The 24,003-nt window shown below is 39.0% G+C and overlaps 1 protein-coding gene across 1 annotated transcript in view; it reads left to right on the top strand.

Moving 5' to 3' along the window:
• The window catches only part of PPP1R9A (protein phosphatase 1, regulatory subunit 9A), a 59,762-nt gene that overhangs the window by 24,375 nt on the left and 11,384 nt on the right, over positions 1 to 24,003 (top strand). Inside the window, exons 6-12 of the mRNA XM_010149832.1 lie at positions 4,673 to 4,828; positions 10,000 to 10,053; positions 12,390 to 12,619; positions 14,011 to 14,107; positions 14,225 to 14,396; positions 19,640 to 19,797; positions 20,362 to 20,662. Of these exons, the coding sequence (XP_010148134.1) occupies positions 4,673 to 4,828; positions 10,000 to 10,053; positions 12,390 to 12,619; positions 14,011 to 14,107; positions 14,225 to 14,396; positions 19,640 to 19,797; positions 20,362 to 20,662 (1,168 nt within the window). The remainder of the gene's footprint in view (positions 1 to 4,672; positions 4,829 to 9,999; positions 10,054 to 12,389; positions 12,620 to 14,010; positions 14,108 to 14,224; positions 14,397 to 19,639; positions 19,798 to 20,361; positions 20,663 to 24,003) is intronic.

Raw genomic sequence — 24,003 nt, 5'->3', positions numbered from 1 at the left:
GGATGCAGGTCATCACAGGGTTGCAGGACGCTTTCAGATGCTCCTTCGTTTAAGTCTGCATGAAAACACAAGAACCTCATGCAGAAATAATGAACACTGAAAGAAAAGAGATGTCCACAGTGGTGTCCATGCAGAGACCCGCACAATAAATGTGCAACAGCTCCCATGAGCCAAGCAGAGTCAGTAGTATCCGTTATTTCTTAGGTACTACTTAGGCAGTGTTGGCATTTCCCAATGAGCCTGTGCTAACTACAGTAAAGGCAGGAGAGTATGTTGGTTTAGGTGCTGCCTCTAGATAGCCTGCTGCAGAGTTTACTCATCTCCAGTTCATCTAGCTTCCTAAAATCCCACATCCTTTTAATTTCTTGTATCCTGTCAGAAAACAAAACTTGAAGGCTTTGATTTAGGCACTGTCTTTGTATTTTCTACTTAGTGTCTTAAGTACAACCTGAGTCCATATCCTTGGCTGAAACCTTTTGATTGCCCCATGTTAACACAGTGTTCTGTGCTCGTTTTAGTCAAATACTGCCATTTCTTGGAATTTTGATTTCAACGTGCTATTATTTTCTTCGTGTTCTAGAGTGAATGGCAAAAGTCACATAAAGCAGATGACCTGTTCCCCTGAAGGCTGCATATGGTGATGCAGGATGTGAAATTAATAACATATGGCAGAATACTATTAGCTCTGTGGCCACGGTCAAGTAGTTTTATGCAAGGATGTGTTAATGTATTTTTGTATCACTAATAGTCATTTGAGTATTTTTTAATTATAATTTATCAGGACATTCTGAGAGCAAAGCTACATTAGAACTATTGAAAAAAAATGCAGCATTTTCCATTTTGTGTGTGTCACCAATGTGCTTGAATGTCTGACACCCAAAAAATAGTTGTTAAACAAGATCTTTCAGAGTACATTTTTTCTAACATCATTAATACGAAGCACTGCTGTAAAAGTGATGATTGATACTATAGCATTTTTCGTTGCTCTTTTGAAAGAATTAAGTATAAACCATCAAAAAATAAAATTAAGAGGTGGGCTTGAGGTATTTTTATAGATCTTCAAATGGTGTTCCTTGATTGTGGGAGACTTTCAGCACAAAGATTTAGCTTGATGCAGCCTTTGTTATGGTGATTTGGGGAAGGTCTGTCTGCATTATCCTGGCTGGTGCTGCTGCTCCTTGTTCCTGCTTGAGAGTGTTAGGCCTGTTGCAAGAATTTACAAGGCGGTTAAACAATGTGAGTAACGCATTTTCCCTTTTAAAGTGGGAAATTGCAGTTCATGTTTATAAAGGTAATTTCATGCTATTAGCTGTGACAGCATATAGCAAAATTGAATGGCTAATATCAGAAGCTGTTGCTGTGGATGGGATAAGCTTAAGCCCGAGGTGCTGCTGAAATGAGAAATAGGTCTTGTGCATGGATGAATTTTGCTCACCAATACAGATGACTGAAGAGTCCAAGATTTTCCTTCAGGAGCATGTACGTTTTCACTGACTGTTGAGTAAAACAGTACTATTATTGTTGTCAGCTAAAAAACCAAAATCCATTGCAAGGAACCTCAGGGAGCTACAATAACAACTGTTACCTTACAGGGCTTTGTGATTTTGAAATAAAATAACTTTTGTCTGTGCCTTGCTGCTTCTTGTAAAATACTGAATTTTCCATTTTAGTTTACTGTCACAGGGACTGAGCAACCTTCTAGTAGTTTCATGTGAAACAAAAGTCAGCAGAGCTGTTTTTTTCGGGGAAGGCATATTTCATGTAGTTTGTGACATATCTTTCGTTAAAGCACTCATTGGTTCTTTTGAACCTGGGTTTTATGTGATTATAAGACGGGATCCCTTTCTTTTGAAGACACAAGCAAAAGTCCCATGTATTTCTGTGTTCCGTAATGTGTTTGTGTCATCCTGCTGTCTTGTTTTCCTGCGCAAACTGCAATGCTTTGCTTCGATGCCTACTTTTTGCATTAACTGAAGCAAAAATGACTGTGCCCATTGACACTCATTGTGTACAGTTTGAAGGAAGATTTTCCTTTGTGTTTTTTAAGCTGCTTGTCATCCCTCTTCAAAAACTCTGGCTCCTGAGGCCAGTAGAATATTGCTTGCTCTTTAATTTTTCCCTAATTTAACCTAGTCCTTCATATGTGTTCGTTTTTATATGAAGTACTTCTTTTCAGTTCAAGTCTTTGGAGGAATCGGTTTTAACTGAACTCATCTGTTTCATTCTTTATCAAAATTAGTAAATATAATTAGGATTTTGCATTACATTAATATATTCCTTTAAAATGCACATGTAGGTGAGCCAGATCTGTTTTTTTGTGTAAACTGGGCATGAGTTTGCTGGTTAACGATTCTGTTTCTTCCTCCCCTTTTCATGCTTCAGAAATTTCCTTGCCACTGCTGATGGAGCTACCAAGATTTTTTTTTTTTTCATTAAAAATTATAATTGTGTATCACCTTGCAGATTTTTTCCAGAGATAATGACTGCAAAATTGACGGTACCCAGATCATGTTAGTATTTGTCCCCACAATAATTCATTTCATTGAAATCTTGCTGGGATTTTAGAGTTAGTTGTTCCACTCTTGCCGCCTTGATGGTGTGTGAAGGTGGTGTTATACACTCTTGGAAAAGCCAGGAAAGTTAGCAGCCTAATTTTTTGTTCACACAGTAACTTCACGTAGCCATGGGGAATAAAATAAAACCAGAAGTTACTACAAATGTGGCATAGCAGAAGATTTTGTGTGTGCATGTGAGATCTAGGCATAGACTGATACATTTAATTTCAGGTGTTGTTTTGTTTAGCTGTAATGCTCACATGTCTGAACACTCCAGTGAGATGGATTATGTGTTCTTTGCTTCTGTTTTAAATCAGGAAAAAACAAGCTGTTAACTTCTTTCTTTGAAGGCTATTGGATTCTTAGTACGTATAAAGTATGTAAAATAAACAGTTAATGTTTATTTCATTGGAGAATATGTAACTATTTATTTATAGAGGCAGAGATAGTTCTTCTAAGAAGTGGCTCACATTAACAGTAAAATTTGAATTATGGGTGGGTCATGCATATTTTTGACTTACCTCTTTTTGATAGTTCTTTTAACATCAGAAGGCCTTACCAAATCACTCGGTTCTTTCTCTGTGTTTTGACTTTGTTTTTTAAAACTCCAGTGGTTTCTAAAAAAGGAGACTATAAATTTTTAATGATCTTTAAAGGTCCCTTACAACCCAAACTATTCTGTGTGTTCTTATCTAAGAAATGGTGATATTTTATTGCAAGTGTATCACCCTGTTGTTGCATGCATACATATATCTTTTCTGTCAGTATGCATTGGTGCACCTAGACTTAAGGTGCTTGTATGCACTGCTTTTTAATTGAGAGAGATTTACAGAAGCCTAAACAACAGCTGGGAAACTAAATTAAGGTAGGAAGTTGAGACTCAAACTGTTGTTCGGACATCTCAGTTCTTACATCTTGTTTTGAAAAGTTCTTTTGACAAAAAATTACACTAAGAAATAATCCTAGCACTATTAGGAATATAATTCTGATAATATGTGCCTTCATCTCAGGAACTGAAAGCTCATGAACAAATACTTCAGTTGTTCTGTCAAAATTTTGGTGTTACTACAGTATTAACATGAGAAGGTCTACACCCCTTCCCTCACCCTTCCTTTCCCATTTAATTATGGAATCCCAGGCTTTATAAATCCAGATGTGGCCCTGAGGGAAGTGTTTTCTTTATAATATATTTGTGTAACCATTTGCATAACCAGCAGGCTATTTGTGATCTGTATGCCATCTGCTCCAGCTTCCAGAGGGAGCCCTGCTGAAGCGATGTGATACCCAGCCACCTTGGGCATGGGGAGAGATGAGCACAGGTGTATGTGCAAAAAATTGCCTAGGCAGCTTGGAGTTTAATACTGCAAGCTTTTTCTTTTCAATATAGTGGTTATTTTGTTTAACCTTGAGATACTGATTGTAGCTTATGATTTTTTAAATTCTGTGTTGTCAGCAAATTGTTCACATCTCATGGTTTACCAGCCCAAGAAACACTCGCATTTTCTGTTTAAAACCAGCTAGAATCAGCTCCTCATTCAGAGTGAAAATTCAGTAAACTGACTCCTGTCACTGAACTTGTCTCTGACACTCGGTTCCTTTTTCCTGCTGTTGACTCTCTGTGTGGGCGTGGCTTTTCTATTAATTTCTTTATAACGAACAAAGCAGTGGATTTTCAAATTCACTGTGGAATATCATTGGAAAATTGCTGCCTCCAGATGATTACAAAGACTGATCAAGGTCTTGTCACTCCTATTCTGCTTTTATTTCTGTTTGGAAAAGATGTCTTGTTAAATTTGAAATAAATTTGGAGAGGTCTTCCAGTGGAAAAGAGGGCCTTGTTTGGAAAAGGATGAAAACCATTGAACTCTACAGCCAGTAGTGCTTAAGCATCAACTTCTCAGTTACTGTTTTCTCCTCTCTTAATGTTCTGAAACACTATGGTAGTGTTGTATTTTTTTGTCTGGTAGAATTCGTAAGTACTGGGATTATAGCTAAAGAAAAAGATAACCTTTCTTTGTATGCACTATGCTGTATTTGCACAGTAGCTTAATTATTCTTTGAATAGTTTCTGCTTAGTAAGAGGATAACTGAAATTTCTTAAATGCTGTAAAATTAAGACAGGGGAATATGCTACAGATGAAGAAGATGAAGATATGGGACCTGTCCTTCCGGGAGGTGACATGGCTATTGAAGTGTTCGATCTCCCTGAAAATGATGATATGTTCTCCCCCAGTGATGTGGACACCAGCAAGCTTGCACACAAATTCAAAGAGGTAAGTGATAGATACGAAAATATTCCTGAAACATCTCATTGGAGTTAGATTTCTAGTTATCTCATTGATTAGTGCTTGGTTTTTTTCTTGAATAAAGTTCATATCTAGCTGTTTGTATACTCTGTATTGCTGAATGACTAAAAAAGTTCTGCTTAAAAGAAGTGGAACATTTTTTTGGAGTTGTTTTAACATCAGCTTTCAGGTGGCTGTTGCATTGATGGAAGGAAATATATAATTTAAGTTTTCAGCACAGATGTTACTCTGCCTCAGCTGTTAGTTTGCATTTTTTGAGCTATAAGACAAAGTGCAAGTTAATTCATTACTAGCAGGTTGCACTTCCTGCCTCCCTCTCTCCATTCCTTCCTCCCTTCCTACTGTACAGGATACAGACAGATACTTTATCATGGAAGCGGGCACCTTTCAAGCTGGTGTTTCACCAGAGCTCTGCGGCTGTAGTTTGCGTAGTGTCCACTGTTACTGAGGTTTGAATCAGTGGTGTTTGTTATGGTCACTGAATTTGTGTAGCTGAACTTACCAAAGTACTGAGAAGTATTTCTTCTGTATTTTAGGGTGTGGTTTATTTCTGAACTTTACTGAATTCTGCTGCAAATAAAGACATGAAACAACTCAATTTCTCAGAGCCCACAGTAGCAGGCTGAGTCATGACAAAAAACCCCATTTTTTTCTTTTTAAGTGCAGTGAAGATGGAAGGGGTGGAAGTAGCCAGAACCTCAAAGGAGATTCGGGAAACACAGCCTTTTGGGGCCCAGAAGGAAGTTGTAAAATAGAGAGGCTCCCTTTTTATCCTTCTTCCTCTGTCCTCTCCCCTTTCTTTTCCTCCACTCAATACACATATTTTTAATTTCTGTAAACATATGTTTTTATTACTCTAAGGAGAGTAATGTATGGAAAGGGTATCAGTCACTGAGCAACCTGTCTTTTCTGCTGATACCCTTTTCAGCCTTCTCAGGCCTACTGCTATTCATTGTTGTTTCCTGAAAGCTCTTAGTTTACTTAATGATAATTTCCTCAATCCATATTTCAAGTTCCAGGCTCTTATGCAACTTGGCCGAACACTTCATTGTCCAATACTTTACATCATACCTTGTGATACTTTCTCAAAGTGGTGCCAGGGTACCAAGGTGATGCAAAGCACGGATACAGTGATGGGCAAAACACTCACCTTTGAATAAATTACATGTAAAACTAGGTTGAATACAGTTTCCATCACCTTGGGCTATTCCCATACATGAGCATGTTCAAACTGATTTGAAGCTATTTGCAAACCTGTCTGATTTAATGGCCTCAAAACACTGGTGCAGAGGAGATCAGGTTAAGTGTTCTTGGGAACCTCCAGTTGAAGTGTAGATGAGAGCCTGAGAAGCAAACATAGGATACTCCTGCATAAGAGTGTCTTTCACTAACCCACGCAGTTACTGCTGTTATGAGCGTGCCACTTGTTTCACTGATTGTATTTAACAGTGCGCAGCTGCATTTTGTTGGCTGCTAAAGGGTCAGTACATGTATTTTTCTTGGTATTTGCCCTGAATTCTTTCAACACTAGAGGACTTGTTCACGATCACGCTGCATAAGCCCACACAGTGTTTTAGGAATTGTATTTAAGGAGTAACTGTTCTTTCTTGGTTTTTACTGCAGAGATTAATGAAGGTATTAAACAAGTGGCTTGAGCATAATCTTTAACCATAACAGTTTGACCTAATTAGTTGAATTCAGCCTTTACAATGAAAAATGTGCTCAAATACTTTGAGAGGACTCTTATTTGCAATGCTTGCTTTTGGAATGGAAGTCAAAAGAGAGGTGGTCATTCCTGGGTGAATCACTGTACTTCTGCAAGTCTTATTTTCCTGACTGTAAAACAGGAAAAATGGGACTGACTTTCCTTAACCGCTTAAAGAGAATGGGCTAGAAGCTTTACTTTAGCTGTGATGATTGAAGAGAGACAACATCTGTAAGGAACAAGGGCATCTTTGTAACAGATACTATATTTTACATATTAATGAAATCTATGGAAAATTTATTACTATTATTATTATTACATGCAAAGAGTGTAATGATTATATTAAAAAATTCATGGAGATTATTAGATTCCATTGGGTACTTTCTTTCCCACTGTACTCTAGATATTTTACATTTGCGAGTTTTTCATCCTATTCTACTTTTTGTAGTCTTACATAAATTCAAGCTATTTTGTCTATATACCTTATTAAAAACAAAAGTTTCATAGTTTTGAATAAAATTAATTAGCTTTTCAAGACATCTTTGCAAAGGAAATGTGCCAAAAATTATTCAAAATACCTTTTGTTAAAATGAAGCCTTCACAGTTTTATACTGACGTAGAAAACATAAAAATACAGACTAGTATCTGCCAAGAATTTGTCTGGCATTATATCGGACATGGAATATAGTATTTCTGTTCCCTAATTGGAAAACTTGCTTTAAAATTTTTAACTATGGAGGCCAGATTAGCTTGCCAAACAATTGACCCTGCCTGCTGAGTCTAACCCATAAATGTGTTAATATTTGTCATGTATTCTGAAAGCATAATTAGTTCCATTAAAAAAAATAAGAAAAAAAAAAGACAAAAGTAGGTGGCCAGCTACACATTCGTCTCTTCGGCAGAAAAGTGTCTTTTTTCTTCTGCCTCAGTGGGATCTGCTGTACCATGTGCTGATTCAATGATCTGACTGGGTGCTCAGTATTCTTTTTTTTTTTTTTAACTTAATAACAGAGAGTATAAAAATAACTGTTAAAACCATCTGTACCTGAGCAGATTGTCATTTATGCAACAATTTAGAGTTTATTTGTATGTAATAATAAGCTGTTTAAGTGCTGCTTACTGGTTTGTAGGGGTTTTAGAAGAGATGGGAATGGACTGCAAGCAGGTAGCCTGAGGCGTTGAGTCTCGGCCTTTTGATTTCATTATTAACTCTGCAAAGGGCAAAATCTAGCTCACCCATCCTTCCCCTGATTTTATCTCATGCCAGAACAGCGAGGTAGCAAAGCTAAGGAAAGGCCTGGGCACTTTATAAACACCATAACATTTTGAGATGGTTCTTTTTCACCACTGATGGTAATTTTGAGATGGTAATTTTTCACCACTAACAGAAATGGACTGATGAGAAAAAAGCAGTTCTCAGTCTCTGAAAATTGCAGATCAGAGGTTGGATTGAGCAAGCTCAAAAATTGTAAGTAACCTCCTGCAAAAGCTAATCAAAGTATCTCCTTAGTTTCCTCTACTGTGTATAATTACAGAATGGTATACATTCTTCTCGCCTTCCTGGTCTACTGTGTGGAGTAGCACCACTGGTCATTTCTTGCCATTAACACCAGCTCCAGGCTGCCGAGTGCCCTCTTCCCAGCTGGACTGGCATCCCTCTATCCTGGACCCCTAGCCCTGCTCATGTGGCACCTCCTCAGGAACCTGGTGTGACCCGTGGGTTAGCTGCATGCTCGGGGCAGCTTTGGTCTGGACCCATGGGCGCACCTGCTAGTGCACTTGATGATCCTGGAGACAAGACGTGCTCACAGTGTCTCCTTTATACCTTCCAGTCAAAATTCGGTAATTCTCCACTGGAAAGGGCTTGGTGTGTTCACTGGGTCAGTTAAGGCTGATTTGCAAACCAAACTGCGTCTGAGCGCGTGCATTTCCCATGCCACATGAAGTGCCTTCAAGAAGTCCCATGAAAAGGGAATTTCAAAAGCAGCTCGGCCTTTCTTAAATATGTGTGTACCAATCAGCTCTGCGATGGCTCCTGTTATTTTGAAAATTACTCCTCTCCTCCAAAACAACTTCTTTATTGAATTATTTTTTACTAACAGCGTGGTCTTCAGGAATGTAGCCATTGCTTCACCAGAGATGATAATTTCTGGTTCAGTGCAACTCCCTCACGTACTCCATTAGCTCAGCATAAACTATTCCCAAAGGCTCCTGTTAGTCTTGTAAGCGAATTAACCCCCACGTAAAACATGTTTTTCCGTAACTGTTCCTAGTATTCATAAATAATGGGTGAAGGCTTTGTCTCCACTACAGTGCCAGCTCAGGCGGTGATTCAGGTTTTGCCCTTGCCCTCAACCCAACAGACACAAGTCACAGATACAGATTAAAGAGTGCTTCAGGTTTAGGGTTTGAGGGCCTGACAGAAGTTTGTACGTGCTGCCTGCTTTAAGTAACAAAGCAGCAGTAATTGGGGTGCAGACCAGCATTGGGTGCATGTGCGTGATTGTTTCCATTTGGATCAGGGTTATGCTGTTGAAGCTGTGGTTCGATTCATACTTCAGAGTGTTCTTAGAACATGTGAATAGCAGACTTCCAAGGTGAAACTAAAGATGTTTCAGGATATTGTCTGATACACTCATTAGCTCTTAGAGTATTCAGCCCACAGGGTCAGACTAATGTAGGTTAGTCCAAAAAAAATCTCTTCAGAAAGGGCAAAGGTGGATGCCAAGTACTCAGCACCTGCACAGATCCACTGTTATTGTTGTGGCACGCTGCTTGGTAATGTAACTACAACCTTTAGCACGCTGCCTGGGCTGTTAATCTATTTGCAATCAGTTTGGTGCTTGAATTCCATTTCCTGTTTTTTACAGTTTCCCCGAGTAACAGCTCTCACTTGAGATTAGATAGCTTGAGCAGAATAACTCCAGCTAATGGTGGAGAAGGATAGCATCAGTTTACCTTTTTGCTTGCATGAAATAAATGTATGGAATCTTCCCTCAAGGTTTTCCTGACTTCTTAAGTTGTTAAATCACTTATTTCCATATTTGCTTTTTTGTAACATGCCTGCTTTAATCAATGCAGTGGGACTTTCTGACAGCACTGGGGCATATTTCACGTTCACATCAGAGGAGAGCAATGCCCAGCAGGATAACATCTCTTTTTTTTTTTTTTTTTTAAGCATAAGACATTTGGTTTTGCTAAACAGATTGGATGTTCTGATTTGAAATTATGAGTGGTTAGACGGCATCCTATCTTTAATTAGGTTGCACAGACTGAGTCATTTTGCAAGCTAGACATTTTAATTTACAATCTACTGCACTGCAGCACTCTTCAAGGCCTTCTGCTGTGTAATAAGGTATTCAACTTGCAGCACAGACTTTAAAAATACCGGAGTACTCTCTGTGACTTGTTTATTTTATATTTTCAATTTTAGTTGCAAATCAAACATGCAGTTACAGAAGCTGAAATTCAGAAGCTGAAGACGAAGGTAAGAATCAATATAGAGTTAATGCATGCTGTTTTTTTCCTCTCATGCAAAATCAGATCCGAAGACATGTATCTTTATGTGGGTGGAGAAGTCAACGTCCTTATTAAAGGCTGATTAAGAAGCACAGTGGTTCAGCTAAATCTTTTCTTGGTGTATATGCTCTATTCAAAGTTTCAAGTAAAATCTTAAGTGCTGCTATTAAGAGAAACTGCCAACTTGCGTAGCTTCGATTAAACATACATTTTAAGGGGTATCTTAATGACGGATTTCTGTTTTTACAATTCTAATGCATTTTCTCAGGTTTTTCAATTATATTTGGATTGAATATTGAAGTCTAACTTAGTAGGGTTTTTAATTACCAGTGATATTAAAGTATCCTGTTAATATTAGTTCCTTTTTTGGACATCTTTTTGTAAAAAGAAAACCTCATTTATTTAAAGGTATTTAATAAAAATTACTTGGTTTTTTACCAAAGAAAAAGAGCTGTTTCATGTTGCTGCAGGTTTTTTTAAAGATCTCTAGTAAGAAAAAAGCTTACCACTTTAACAGAAAACATCTCACAATGAGTTGGTATTTGTTAGATGGAATTTGCTATAGCAATAGAAAGAAATCTTATTTTTTGTACAAGGATAACTTTTACGGGAAGTCAACTGATAATTCAGTCATTGAGTTATACTAGGTTTTATAATGACATCCTTCTCTTTGAGTTTGCATTATAAAGGAAATAAAAAGACAGGGGAAAAAATTGTACTTCAGAAAAAAAAATAGTTTATTTCTTTCTAGCAACTATTGCACTCACTGTATATTTTGCATAGTGTTTATCAATTCTGCATAAATTATCATTAAAACCAATTTCAGACTGCACTATTTTCTGTAAGGACAATTTCTGTTCTCCTGTTTCAGTTCAGAAAGTCAGAATTTTTTCTCTTCTTCTGTTCTCCAGTTCCAATCTAGTAATTGGAGCTGCACGGTCAATCCCTTGGGATTATACTGAGCCCCATTGACTTCATGGCAATGATGTGTGGGTGTAAACATTCATCTGTGCAAATCCATTTGCAAGATTAGGGTTAATGTGCCTATTTGTGTTGGACTTCTTACCCAGTGTTTTGAATAGAGCTGAAGAAAATGTGGCTAGTTTAGGTATATTACTAATAAAACTGCAAACAAGTTGTTTTCTTTTTGTGTGCATCATTCTTGATGCTAGCAGTACTGTCTAGAGCAAATTAAAGAGCCTTGATAAGTAAACAAGGATGTTAAGGCATTTTTTGTTTTCCATAAATTCTCAGAGCTAAAATATACAGGCTGCCAAACAACCCTACCCTTATCCAGCACCCGATACTCAAACCTGCAACTGCCTTCAGCTGGGAAGTGGGAAGCCTAACACACACACAAAAAAATCTAACAAAAAAATAATAGCAAAGGAGCTAAGGTTTATTGTAAACTCAGCAGTAAAATTTGAACTTTTCTAAGGTCACTTGGAAAAAGTCATTGGACTTCTTGGTGGTCATGGAGTTAAGCAGTGCTGATGTGTTTGGCATAACTAGCACCTGAAATATTCAACAGCAAATATTTTTCTTTTCTTACTAGCTCCTTACAACTCGGTAAGCAAGTTTAAAGAAAACAAGAGTAATATATTTGTAACAGGTTCTCTTTGTACTCATAATAGTTCTGGCATAGTTTCACTATTGGATACAAAACTCTATGCTTGCTGAAATGAAAAAAGATTCTAGGTTATGACCTGATGTTATATTTTTAATTATGCTCCAAACTCTTTTGTTTGGCTTTTCAGATTAAGCAAGATTATGACATGAAAACAGACATTGTAAGAATTGAACAGATTTTCTATTTTGGGCAAAAAAGGAGGTAGATTAGATTGGTTGTTGGGTTTTTTTTTCCCTATTGTTTTGTAAATTCTTGTTAAAAATCAAATACAGAATCTGGAAATCAGATTCCCCCAAAATAAGAAATTTCTCCTTTTATGAAAGTGTATGAATGCTTTCTCACACCAGAGCCAGATGCATAGAGCAAAATGCATCCCATGTGCCAACTGATTAACCCTGCAGTTTGCCTGAGTACTCCACTACTGATGTTTTTGAAGCATGTTGGTATGTCCTAGAGAAGCTCAGAGCAAAGGTTCTACTTTTTCTTACGAGGAAAACTAATGTATGTATCAGCCTGCATTCTTTGTCTCTGAATGCTCTTTTCACTGCTAGCATATTACCTTCCTAGCTATTAATTCACTGATTTTCACTATTCATGTTATTTGAATTCATCCTAAACAATTAGACTGCACTTGGCACCTTTTTACCGACTGGCATCTCCACTCTTCTGTTCAGCTGCAGGCTGCTGAGAATGAGAAGGTGAGGTGGGAATTGGAGAAGACCCAGCTCCAGCAGAACATTGAGGAGAATAAGGAAAGGATGATGAAATTAGAGAGTTACTGGATTGAGGCACAAACCCTGTGTCACACGGTGAATGAGCACCTCAAGGAGACACAAAGCCAGTATCAGGCTCTGGAGAAGAAATATAACAAGGCAAAGAAATTAATCAAGGATTTTCAGCAAAAGTAAGCAGCTACGCCAGGCTCAGCAAATAACTTAGTGGCCAGATAGGAAACACGTATGTGATATATTTTGAAATATGAAACCCGCTATTAATCACCTGTAAGATAAACATTATTTCTCACTGTTTTTTCATTAAAAACATAGGCTCTTTATTATGGAAAAATGTTAGTCATATTCAAGTATTAGATCAGTGCTGTTGAAAAATAATTCTATAACTAAATAAAGATTTAGCCTGTAGTATTCCAGGTTGGAACGTTTCAGAATTACTAGATAATGTGATTACAAACAACCAAGAGTAATCATAGTAAAGCATTTGATTAGCAAGGTTTGCAGCAATTTATCTTGGTATTGTATCAACTGGATTCACTCCAGCTGTGTAATGTAAAAACATCAAAAAGGAAATTGTCTTGTTCTATTTTACGTTTTATTTTTCTTCTTCTCATAGATGCCAGGAGTGTTTGAGCTGTGAGTTGAGCTGATGATTACCTGCCCCCCTCTGTTTCATGTGGTCCCCTCTCCCTGATGGCTAGCAAGAATAATAATCTTACGTTTCTATAACAGCTTCTGTTCCCCAAATTTCTTTTTTGCAGCAATGTTTTTGTTTTCTGCTGAAATATACAGCAATGTCAAGTGACAACTGGGAGTGCAGAAGTAAATATCCTGTCACATTAAAAAGGGGTTTAGATAGTCAAAATGTCATTACCCATCTTGGAATTTACTGACTGTTTCAGAACTATTTGGCATCCTGTGTACTTTCTATCAATATGTCTTAGATTTTCAAAATAAAAAGAAATGGGGAAGATAGCTAGAATGAGCTTGGATAGCCTTTCTGTTGTTGTTCTGCTTTATATCAGTAAAAGAGCTAGTCAGTTGTTTTTAACTATCTCAGACTCCTAAAATCACCTAACAGATTTCCGTGTAGCTTACCAGAAAATCAGATTTGTACATGGAAACTTACAGATGCCCTTTCTGCGAAGGAGTGCAGAGTCATGCTCTAATAAAACAGATTTATTTTGCTCCATTTCCTACAACAGAATGCAACATAAACTAAGCCAACATTGTTTTCATTGTAAATACAGATAAAGAGAAAAATATTGTGATTTAACAGTTTTGATTATCAGTTGGAAGAACTGAGATTTTTTTTTTAAGATAAATTGCTCCTACCATTTTTTTATCTTCACCTAACATATTCACTTAGACTAAATAATTGTTTAAGATTTTGTCCGAATTTCTGTACAGTTTCATACTTCTTACTAGGTTAGTAATAAAGTATTTGTTAAGCACAGATTTTTCTCATGCATAGCTTAAGATATATCCGAACATTTTATTTTCTGTTGGAATCTGATTGCTTTGATGACAGCAAATACACCTTTTTTTTTTTTTTCCCCATAAGAGAACTTGACTTCCTCAAACGCCAGGAAGCTGAAAGAAAGAAAATAGAAGATTTGGAGAAAGCACACCTTGCAGAGGTTCAAGGCTTACAAGCTCGTGTGAGTAGTATTTACTCTCACGTTTGAAGAATGAGACAATTTTGTCTGGTATTCTGGGAAAACATATCTTAGAGATCTGTGTGTGTTATGGGTAACACTGTGTTGTATTTCTTTCAGATACGAGACTTGGAAGCAGAAGTTTTCAGGCTAATGAAGCAAAATGGGAGCCAGGTTAACAATAACAACAACATTTTTGAAAGACAGACATCTTTTGGAGAAGTTTCTAGGGGAGATCCAGTGGAAAATATAGATACTAAGCAAGTGTCCTGCCTGGATGGCTTAAGTCAAGGTTAGTTTGAACCTAACCTTACTGCATATTACTATGTATGTAAATAGCATGGTTGTCTTTTAAGATTTAAAAGAAACAATAACGCAGAGATGTTGTTATTTTTCTGAAATTCAGTATCCAATGACAGCAGTGTCAGCATTATACCAAATAATGCCAATACAGAGTTCCAGAATGGCCGTACGATGTATATTCTTAAAGAAATGGAAATGCCTAAGTGCTAATAAAGCGAAGATCATTGCTGATTTCTTGAAGTGGGTTGCCATCAACATTTAGGTTTAATTTGATACTTCTGTTATGGTAATAAAGTAGAAGAAAATTGCATTTTCTTCTATGTTCCTAAACCTGTCCTTAATTACCCAACCGTCAGAGATTGAACGAGAACAAAGTTATCAGAATGAGAAAACCAATTTTAAACCTAACTTTTTGAATGGATCTCTGCAAGATCTGATCCCACCTTGATGCAGACATCAAAAGAAACCATGTAGGTGGCACCCACCATTTCTCAAGATAGAGCCTTTTGTGAATAAAATGCAAATTCTTTACTAGCACATTAATGAAAATTTTATTCTGCTATAGCACAGCCTGATTTACAGCATGAGACTTGTAAGACTTTCTCCTACCTTACCAAAGATCCAGAACAATTTGTGGCAACATGGAGATCTGGATAGATGCTGTCAGCATGGTGACTGTAACCTTTACTTGTTTTGCATAGAAAAGTTAATTCCCATTTTTCAGGTGGTGCCAGTGAAAATAAACAGATAATTTCTACAGCTTTAGTTAAAGTTCTGTAATTAAAAGGGGCTCCTCACTGTTGAAGTATATGCAGAATTAAAGCCAATTTTAGGTCCATAGCCTTGGAAAAAAATTGTTTGGTACAGGAGCAATACTTACTCTGTTTTTACTAGTATCTGTGAAATCAGGCGTCAGAGGAGCTGGGATTCTGACAAGGGAGCACCAGACTCTGTTGCTATATAGATTTTAGTTTAAAATAAACTATAGTATTATTTATGTTTCTGGTGAAACAAAATTCACTACAGTACCAAATAAATTAATTTCTAGCTTCAGAATTTCGAAGTGAATATTGCCCTATGAACAAATCAGTATGAATTACATTCTTAACAAAGTATGCGTATAAAAAAGAACTGGTCCTACTGAAACTGTAGACCTTGTGGAATTAGTTGCCATAAATCTTCACAGGGCTGTTTCTTTCTAACAAGTGTTGATTACACTGAAACCTCTGAGGTTCAGAAAAGCACTCAGGATGACAAAGTCTGTATGTTTAATACTTCACAATGCTGTTAACAGAAACCCTTTCAGTAGTTTGCATCACCAGAGGAAAGTGTGTTTTCTTTACCTGACTCACAAAAATCACGTTTACACTTACGGTTGTAACAATGTCAATGGCTCAGGAGCTGAAATCCAGTAATTTCTAAATGTAAAAAACCCCAATTATTTGTAAAATTCTTTCTAAAAATTTGAAAATTCTTTGTAAAGCATTAAAACTCTGCATGTCAGTACTTTCAAATTATATCTTTCATTTGATATATTTGCGTGAAACTTCTCATTTTCCAAGAGCTGCCATTTTTCATTGGAAGAATGTTACCAGTGTTCAGTACTTTTGAGGGCTAGAATAGACGATCTGGGAATTTAAATGCACAAGTTTAACCACCTTAATACAAACACAAATTATTCGCTAAGAAAAATAGCCAATCAGCAGTGATTTTCTAAAAACAGAAAAAGCATAGTTAGACCTTAGATTCCAGGCTAGATTTGTGTTTTTAACAAGAGAAGAAGAAAAGCCCTTTTTTAAAATAAAGAGATCCCAAAAGATGCTGCAGCACTCTTCGATTTCCATATATCTTTGCCAGTAAATTCAGTATTGAAGTCTTTGAGGTCTGTCTCAGTTAAGCAGTGATGCTTGCTCCGCAGAGAAAGCTTATGTCTCTGTATCACCCCTGTGTAAACCTTTTAAGAAAAGGGCATTGTCTATTAATACTGATCACTAATAATTAGTGTATTTACTAATCATCCCATGCATGCTTGCAGAGGAGCTGCAAAGGGCGGGGGAGATGTTCACAACTTCTTTGGAGGACGGGCAGATTCCCCTGGGTGCAGTGTGTTGTGTGCACTGTCTCTGGGAGGTTCATGGAAGTGCTCCTGTGTTTTTTCTGGGTTTTATTTGGCTAATACAACACAGGCTTCTACTCGAGCCTTGGCATTATGTTTTTGGGGTGGGAATGCATGTATGCAGCCACATACATGCTTTTCGTTTTGAAGTTTGCAGGTCTGTCTTCCCTCAAAAAAATCATGTAATGTAACAATATATATATTAATATAAAATGATGCTAAGTATTTTTTTGCTTCAGTATGATCTGAAGTGTTTCTTGCTTGGCAATAGATTTGGGAAGAACTAATGGATGCAACTTAATGGTCGCCTACATACAAGCATAGCTGTCCCTGCCGCTGCAGGTGTGGTTAGCATCATGCCAGACCGTACGACTCCTCAGGCTGTAACGTAACCTCACACTGAGTTTGAGGGACTGCCAGTAACGTCAGTGGAAGTTAGAGAAAATAGAAACCAGTAGGGCCCACAGAGTTTTCTTCCTTTGCTTTGCTGGGGAATACTAGAAGCCTGAGGATTATGTTTCTTTTACAGATCTATGACTCAGTGTGAGAATCCAGAAAAATAGATAAAGTGCATTGCAGCTTTCTGGTTTTGTGGTCATGAGTGGTATCTGCAGTAGAGAACTAAACTACTTGGTGGAAGGAGTCTGGTTTGACATCTAAGAATTTGAGTGCTGATTGCCGACTTTGATAGCATTTGCTCATCTCCGTGCAAATGCCTGTTCAAGCAGCTGTGATGGCTGTACTTTCTGGGTGCCTTGGGATACCCAGGGATGCATCAGTTCACAGACAGATGTTTTGAAATCTAACAGCCTGTATAATGGAAAAACAGTGGGACGACAGGCAAACTCTTTCCTGCTCCACAGTGGTACTGAAATAATTCAGATGGAAGCCCATTGGAGTCCAGTGATTCAACGCCTGCTGAAAGAAAGTCTAATCACATCGTCCCTGAGAGGAAAATAAAACCTGTTATAACTTTTATGTGAGAGATTTATCAGGCTCCCCTCTGGGGTAGGAGGTTCCTAGGCAGATATGTGGGGTGCATGTTTGTGCCGGGGAGTAGGAAGGGCTGGCAGCTGTCTGTGAAGCGGGAGCTGGGACTGACAGTGACAGCACACGTGGCCGGGGCAGAGACCGTCCGACAGCAGACCAGTCCTGCTGCACCCAACTGTGGTGAGCAGGGCAGCTCCAGTGAAGGAAACCAAGAGCCAGTTGGGAGCCTGGGCAGGTTCACAGTGGTGAGGTGGGCCGGGAGGTCCATCTGTGGGGCTTTAGCTGAGGTCCAAATCCACACAGTGCATGGCCTGAGGGTGAGAGCAGCCTCTGACAAGGAAGCAGCCCTTACCGATGCTGCGTGAGCTCTGTCTTTGCAGCAGGCTGAGTCCCAGGTAGGCACCTGCGGTGCAACAGAGAGCTGCCATTGAGCATGCGCAGCCCGGCTCTGGGGTGGAGGGAGCAGTATGCTCCAGGCCCAGGTGGTATTTTGCTTAAAGAAGGCCAGTGTGACCACTTAAGTGAAGAAGTGTTTGCAGTGCTGTGTCAGTATTTCACATGATTTCAGCAGTGAAAGGAAGGGATGCATAGGAGTGCCTGCACCTGAAAGAACAAATAGAAGCAGTTCAAGTCATGGCATTGTGCAGTTATCCTGTCGAGTACTTACCGTGGAAGTGTAATTACAAGTCAGGCAATGCTGATGATTCTGTAGTGTCATAGAATCATGGAATGGTTTGGGTTTGAAGGGGCTTTAAAGATCATCTAGTTCCAGAAAAGAAGAACAACAAGATATGGTACTGGAAGTCTTTACATTGCTTTAAGATAATATAAATCACAAAAATAAAAATGAGTTTGCATGTTACTTACTGGCATGCTAACTCAACATGTGTCTGATTTCAAGAGACAGTTTGAGCCGAACTGATAGACCATTTGAAATGGGAGACTCTGTGCCATCCCTGCCTTTGTCCACCTGTCTGGTTTTGCCTCTTCCATTGCCCTGTCCCAGCAGTTCCACACTTCTGCGCACACACTGATTCACTGAAACAACTAAAAACTGATCTAAGAGGGGGAAAAGGTTGGAATAGCAGGCTAAAATTGGACGGTTTCTGTTGGGTCAATCATTTGAATCAGCAAATTGGGGTGGGGATGTGGGGGAGGGGTGAGCAGAAGGGGAAAGTGTTTCAGAGACAGGAAGTGGGACAGCAGGAGGGAGAGCAAAAGCTCTCCATTTTGGTGATGGTGGTAAGTCACTGAGCCAGTTCCACCCTTGGTGAAATCACGTTCCCTGAGACTGAAGGTCAGGAAGCTATAGAAAGCCATGGGAAGAATTTCAGCTTTGTTCAAGTTGGTGAGAGTTTCTTCATTGCCTTCAGTGAGGCTAAGATGTCTCCGTTTATATTTGTTTAAAGGAATGTCTGTAAGATTAGCTTCTAATTAATAAGTGTGTTATGAATGCAGTAAATAAACGGATTCTGGTTTGGCTTGTAATATGAGGATTTAAAAAAAAACCTTAAAACGGTAAGAATCTACTCCTTGTTGGGTGTAAAATGGGAAAACATCTTTTAAAATGTGTTTGGTCCTACTGCAGCTTTGCAAAATGTTAAATTTGCTGAAATACTCAGATTTCATTTGAGTGAATGATTGTTAGCTAAGAAAAGTGCAGCGACAGTAGCTCTGTTTGTAGAGACAAGCTGTATATGAAGTGTTTAGTATACTTTGCTCACAAGACATTCAGGAATAGAGTGGCTTTGAACCTAGGCAGGTAAGATGGTGTCATTGTTCCATGTTTTATATGAATTATTTCTCCAGTTTTCGTGTATTCCCGTAGCAGAGTTTGGGCAGTAGATGAAAAGAGAAACATCTCAAAGTGCTGTCCCTTCAAAACCAAAGAAGCAGGTTTTCATTATTTGGGTTTTGCTGGAATGATTACTGCTGCCTTACTGCAAATCTCTCAGAGAGTTTTTGAGCTATTAGATCAGGATAATGACAGATATAACAGTCCATATGCTGCTTCATACAATGGAGCTGTTTTTCTGATCAGAGAGAACCAGAGTCCCTTTGCTCTTGTAGAGATCGTGGCCTTCCCATTCTTCTGTTAAACAGCTTCAAATCATGTTTCCATACAGATTTCAATGAAGCAGTGCCAGAAACAGAGAGACTGGACTCCAAAGCTCTGAAGACTCGAGCTCAGCTTTCAGTGAAGAACAAACGGCAGAGGCCTTCTAGGACAAGGCTGTATGACAGCATCAGTTCAACGGATGGAGAGGACAGCCTTGAACGAAAGGTGAGAAGAACTCTACCCTCTCTTTCAGGCTTCCTATGGAGTGCTAGATTGCCCCCCTAAGTCATTTCATCCTCTGCCCTTGTTGTTTCATTGTAGCACAGGCAGTATTTATTCCTCTGTCCAGTATGCTGTGAATGTCTTTGAGTGATGTGCGAGTCTGGTCTCCTTGGAGTCAGTGCACCTGCTTTTTGGTTTTCTTGTGGTTGTTTTTTAACAGGAATCCTGGGCTTTCTGATTTATGTGTGCTTTATAACGCAGAGTGTGTCTTTTTATTTATGCAGGAGGTGAAAGGAACTTGAATCATGTATTTCTCTATTTGTTAATTTGTTAACACAATTGATATGTGATATTCGCTCCTTGTGTCCTATTCTGAGTTCCGCCTGAAGGCAAATACCGATATACAACACGGTGTATGGTATAAAAAGGTAATGGCATAAATTGCTAAAGCGTTTCATACAAATAGAAGGGTAAATAATGAATAAAATAATTGCATGTTCAAAGTAAACCTTGCTCTGTTTGGTTACTAAATGGTATAACCTGCTTTATAATCTCTTATACCAACAGCCGTCAAACAGTTACAGTAGTCCCATGCACATTTCAAAATCACCACTGCCCTTATGTATGAGAGCATCCTCACCAGCATCAGACTCTGGTGCTTCCTCCCTCTCCCCCGTGGCTAGCAGTGCAGCAATCTCACTTGACAACCTAACTGAAAACCAAGAAGAAGGACAGCACCACAAAGGAGGTGTCCTTTCCCCGCATGCTCGGGGAGACACTCCACTTTCCTCTCCTTCAAAATCTGGGCGCAGCTCTGAAGCATCTCCCTTGCATCAGCCAGCTAGCAGGAATATTTTACAGGATAAAGGTATTACTGTTTTTTAATAAATTGATGCATCATTTTGCTGACTTACTCTGTGATCTTTTTTTGCATAGTAGGACCTTAGCAACTAGAAGGGCATCGTCTCATAACTATTTTGTCCACCTGGAAGTCAAAAAATTACAAATTACCTTGTATGATGGTGTAAGAAAAGGACAAAGTTTAAAATGAGATTGGGATCTGCTGCTTTTTTTTTGTCTTTCTTAGAGCTCACTGAAAAAGCTAGGAGGAAGTTGTCTTTAAGAAAATCTTGTATTTTGTTTTAAAAAAACAATATTATTGGACCTTGGGACATTTCTGTATTAGAAACATGCTTAAAACAGCGTACTTAATCAAATTCTGTGTATTTGGCAGTGCTAGATGCTTTTTTGGAGGGTGGGGAAAGGAGTGTAAACCAAGAACAATAGATTGTAGCTTTTAATTGCTGAGAGGCAGCATAGTCTCGATTAAACAAGAGGTTATGTGTCTACAAATTCTTCTTTTACAGAAAAAAAAATATCAAATAATTTGTTGGGGAGGTTGGCCACATAGTTATTTATTTAATTCAGATTCTTTAAATGTAAGCTGGATAAAACATGATGGAATCATACCTAGCTCAAGTTCATGTCTCGGGTACCAGTTACATATTTGAGTTTTGCAAGGAAAAATAAGGGTGTGAACATAGGAATGTGACTTTCCAAACTCGTACTCCAGCTTGAGTGTATGGTTGGCTTATCAGTGAAGTCATAAATCCCACATTTCCAACTGATGTATGAAAAGTATCTTGATAAAAATTTAGTGGAGACTAGCCTTGTAGTGTAAGGAATAGGGTATTATATTCTACCCTTTCCAATTCAGGTTTGAAAAATAATCTGTCTAAATATTGGTGTCATCATTTCCCCACTGTGACTGTTAAGTAAACAACCAGTGCTTTTGGGCATATCCAGATTCTGATGAATACATGAAAATTAAACCAGAGCAATTTAGCTTGAAATGGAAAATTTGCATTTAGTAAGTCCTACAAGAAAGAAATATCCTAAAGCAGTTGTTAGGCAACAAGTGTTGTAGCGACACTATTTTAATTGATTATTAATTTGGCTGTCAAACTCTTACAGATCAGAAAATTAAAAAGGCTGTTGTATTTGTTCTATGTGTTCAGCTAGGGGTTTTTTTAGAGATGGAAAGAGAGCCAATCTGTGGAAACATGCATGTCCATTGATTAATCTCTCATTAGCAAAAGTGAGTGTTAGCAAGCTCACACTTTTTTCCCCTTATGAGATCCTGCTGATGGGAAGAGCTGAAGCACCATGAGATGGGTTTCATTGCAAAATGAAGAGGAATTTTGCTTGTTTTTTAAGCACAGCTTTTTCGTGTATGTGTATGGTTAATCTATTTTCTTCAGTTCTGCATGTTTCATGCAGCCACATCCTTTGACAGGGCAGCCGAGGTGACCCCTGTGGGCAGTACTCGCTGATGCAGGGCTGGCTGCAACTGTTCTGTGACCATGGGGAAGGAAGTTAGGTTTAGTCTCCTTTCACATCCGTCAACCAGCGCTGACTTAGAGCAGCTCCTTGAGGCTGAAAGTGATGGATTAAACAGCTTCTGTGAGATCTTTTCTGAGGGACAGATTCTCCCTCACCCTCTCTGAAGAACTACAGGGAGTCAGGGGAGACGCACCCATGCAGGGTGGTCAAAGCCCACTCCTGCCCAGGCAGGGCACCTGCAGCCCTGGTTCATGGCCACTGCCATGTGCCAAGTAGCGCGTAACTCTGTGTGCGCAACCCTGGAGATTCAGCTCTGCTCTTCCACTAAAGCTGGTTTTGGGACCTAGCCCATCCGTCTTCTGCTGTATCCCATAGCCAGCGTGAATGTTTTCCCCAACAAATTGTCATTATTCAGGGGACCCTGCCTGGGCCAAGCTGCATGTGAGTGGGAGCAAGGTGATGCAGAAGCCCAAACAGAAATTTGCCATACCACATAGCTGCTATGTGTCCCTGCTGAGCTCTCCAGATAATTTCTTCTACTACAGCAGCAAAACCTCCAGCTACTGAATGCTTTCATTAGTTGCCCACCACAAAAGCAATGTATCTTATAGTTTCTTTTATCATAGAATCATAGAATCACTAGGTTGGAAAAGACCTTAGAGATCATCCAGTCCAACCGTATCTGTCCGCCACTAAACCATATCTCTCAGCACCTCATCCACCCGTCTCTTAAACACATCCAGGGATGGTGACTCCACCACCTCCCTGGGCAGCCTGTTCCAGTGTGTGATAACCCTTTCGGTGAAAAACTGCTTCCTTACGTCCAATCTAAACCTCCCCGGGCGCAGCTTGAGTCCATTCCCCCTCGTCCGATCATCTGTCATTAGGGAGAAGAGGCCAACACCCACTTCTCCACAACCTCCTTTCAGGTAGTTGTAGGCAGTGCTCAGGTCTCCTCTCAGCCTCCTCTTCTCCAGGCTAAACAAGCCCCGTTCCCTCAGTCGCTCCTCATAAGACATATTCTCCAGACCCTTCCCCAGTTTTGTGGCCCTTCTCTGGACACGCTCAAGGACCTCAATGTCTTTCTTGTAGTGAGGGGCCCAAAACTGAACACAGTACTTGAGGTTTTACTCGAGGTTTTACTTTCATTAAGAAGTTTCTCAAAAAAGCCCACTGCCACCCAGCCCCCAAGCCCCACTTGCCTGGAAATGGTGTGAAAATTACGACTTTTATTCCTGAAAGTGGCAATTTTGACAGTGGTTAAACGAGAAGCGTGCATTAAAGATGAAAGAGGACCTGTAAGAGGAGACAGGAGAAGAGTGTGCAGTGTAGGGCTGATGTTGCCTGAAGTTCTCCTCAGCCTCCCTGGGGAATGGATTTCCTCTCAGGAGACTTCACCTTGCTTTTGGCATTCTTTATATTAATTTTTTGTTTGTTTTTGTTTTGGCATGAGGTTACTTGTCAGTTGGTTTTGAATGTTGGGTTTTTTTTTAACATAAGGACTTCTTTTGGTAGAAACAGCGTGGCTTTTAGAGTGTTGTTATTGCAAGAGGCTTATTTTCCTGCTTTTCCCAGGATTTATGAACCAGTTGCACACTGAATTTTTTACTTGACTGAAAACTTGGCCAAATATCACCCACAAAGCAACGTACAAAGTTCTGTACGCAGATCTGACTGTCCTGTGATAGTGCTGTGGTATTTTGGGTTAATTCTGAGGGCTTAATGTATGTCAGCTACTGTAGGAGAAATCCACAAACCCAGCAATGCTTTCAGTTAAAAGTCACTGTACATCTGAGGTCACATTGTAAAAGTCACCAAACTGCAAGTGACGTAGATGACTGACCCTCATTTGCTTCCTCTACAATA

Source organism: Eurypyga helias, unplaced genomic scaffold (genome assembly GCF_000690775.1).
Source record: "Eurypyga helias isolate BGI_N326 unplaced genomic scaffold, ASM69077v1 scaffold14784, whole genome shotgun sequence".
Classification (NCBI taxonomy): Eukaryota; Metazoa; Chordata; class Aves; order Eurypygiformes; family Eurypygidae; genus Eurypyga; species Eurypyga helias.
The sequence above is the reverse complement of the archived record's forward strand: the minus strand, read 5'-3'. Positions and strand labels throughout refer to the sequence as shown.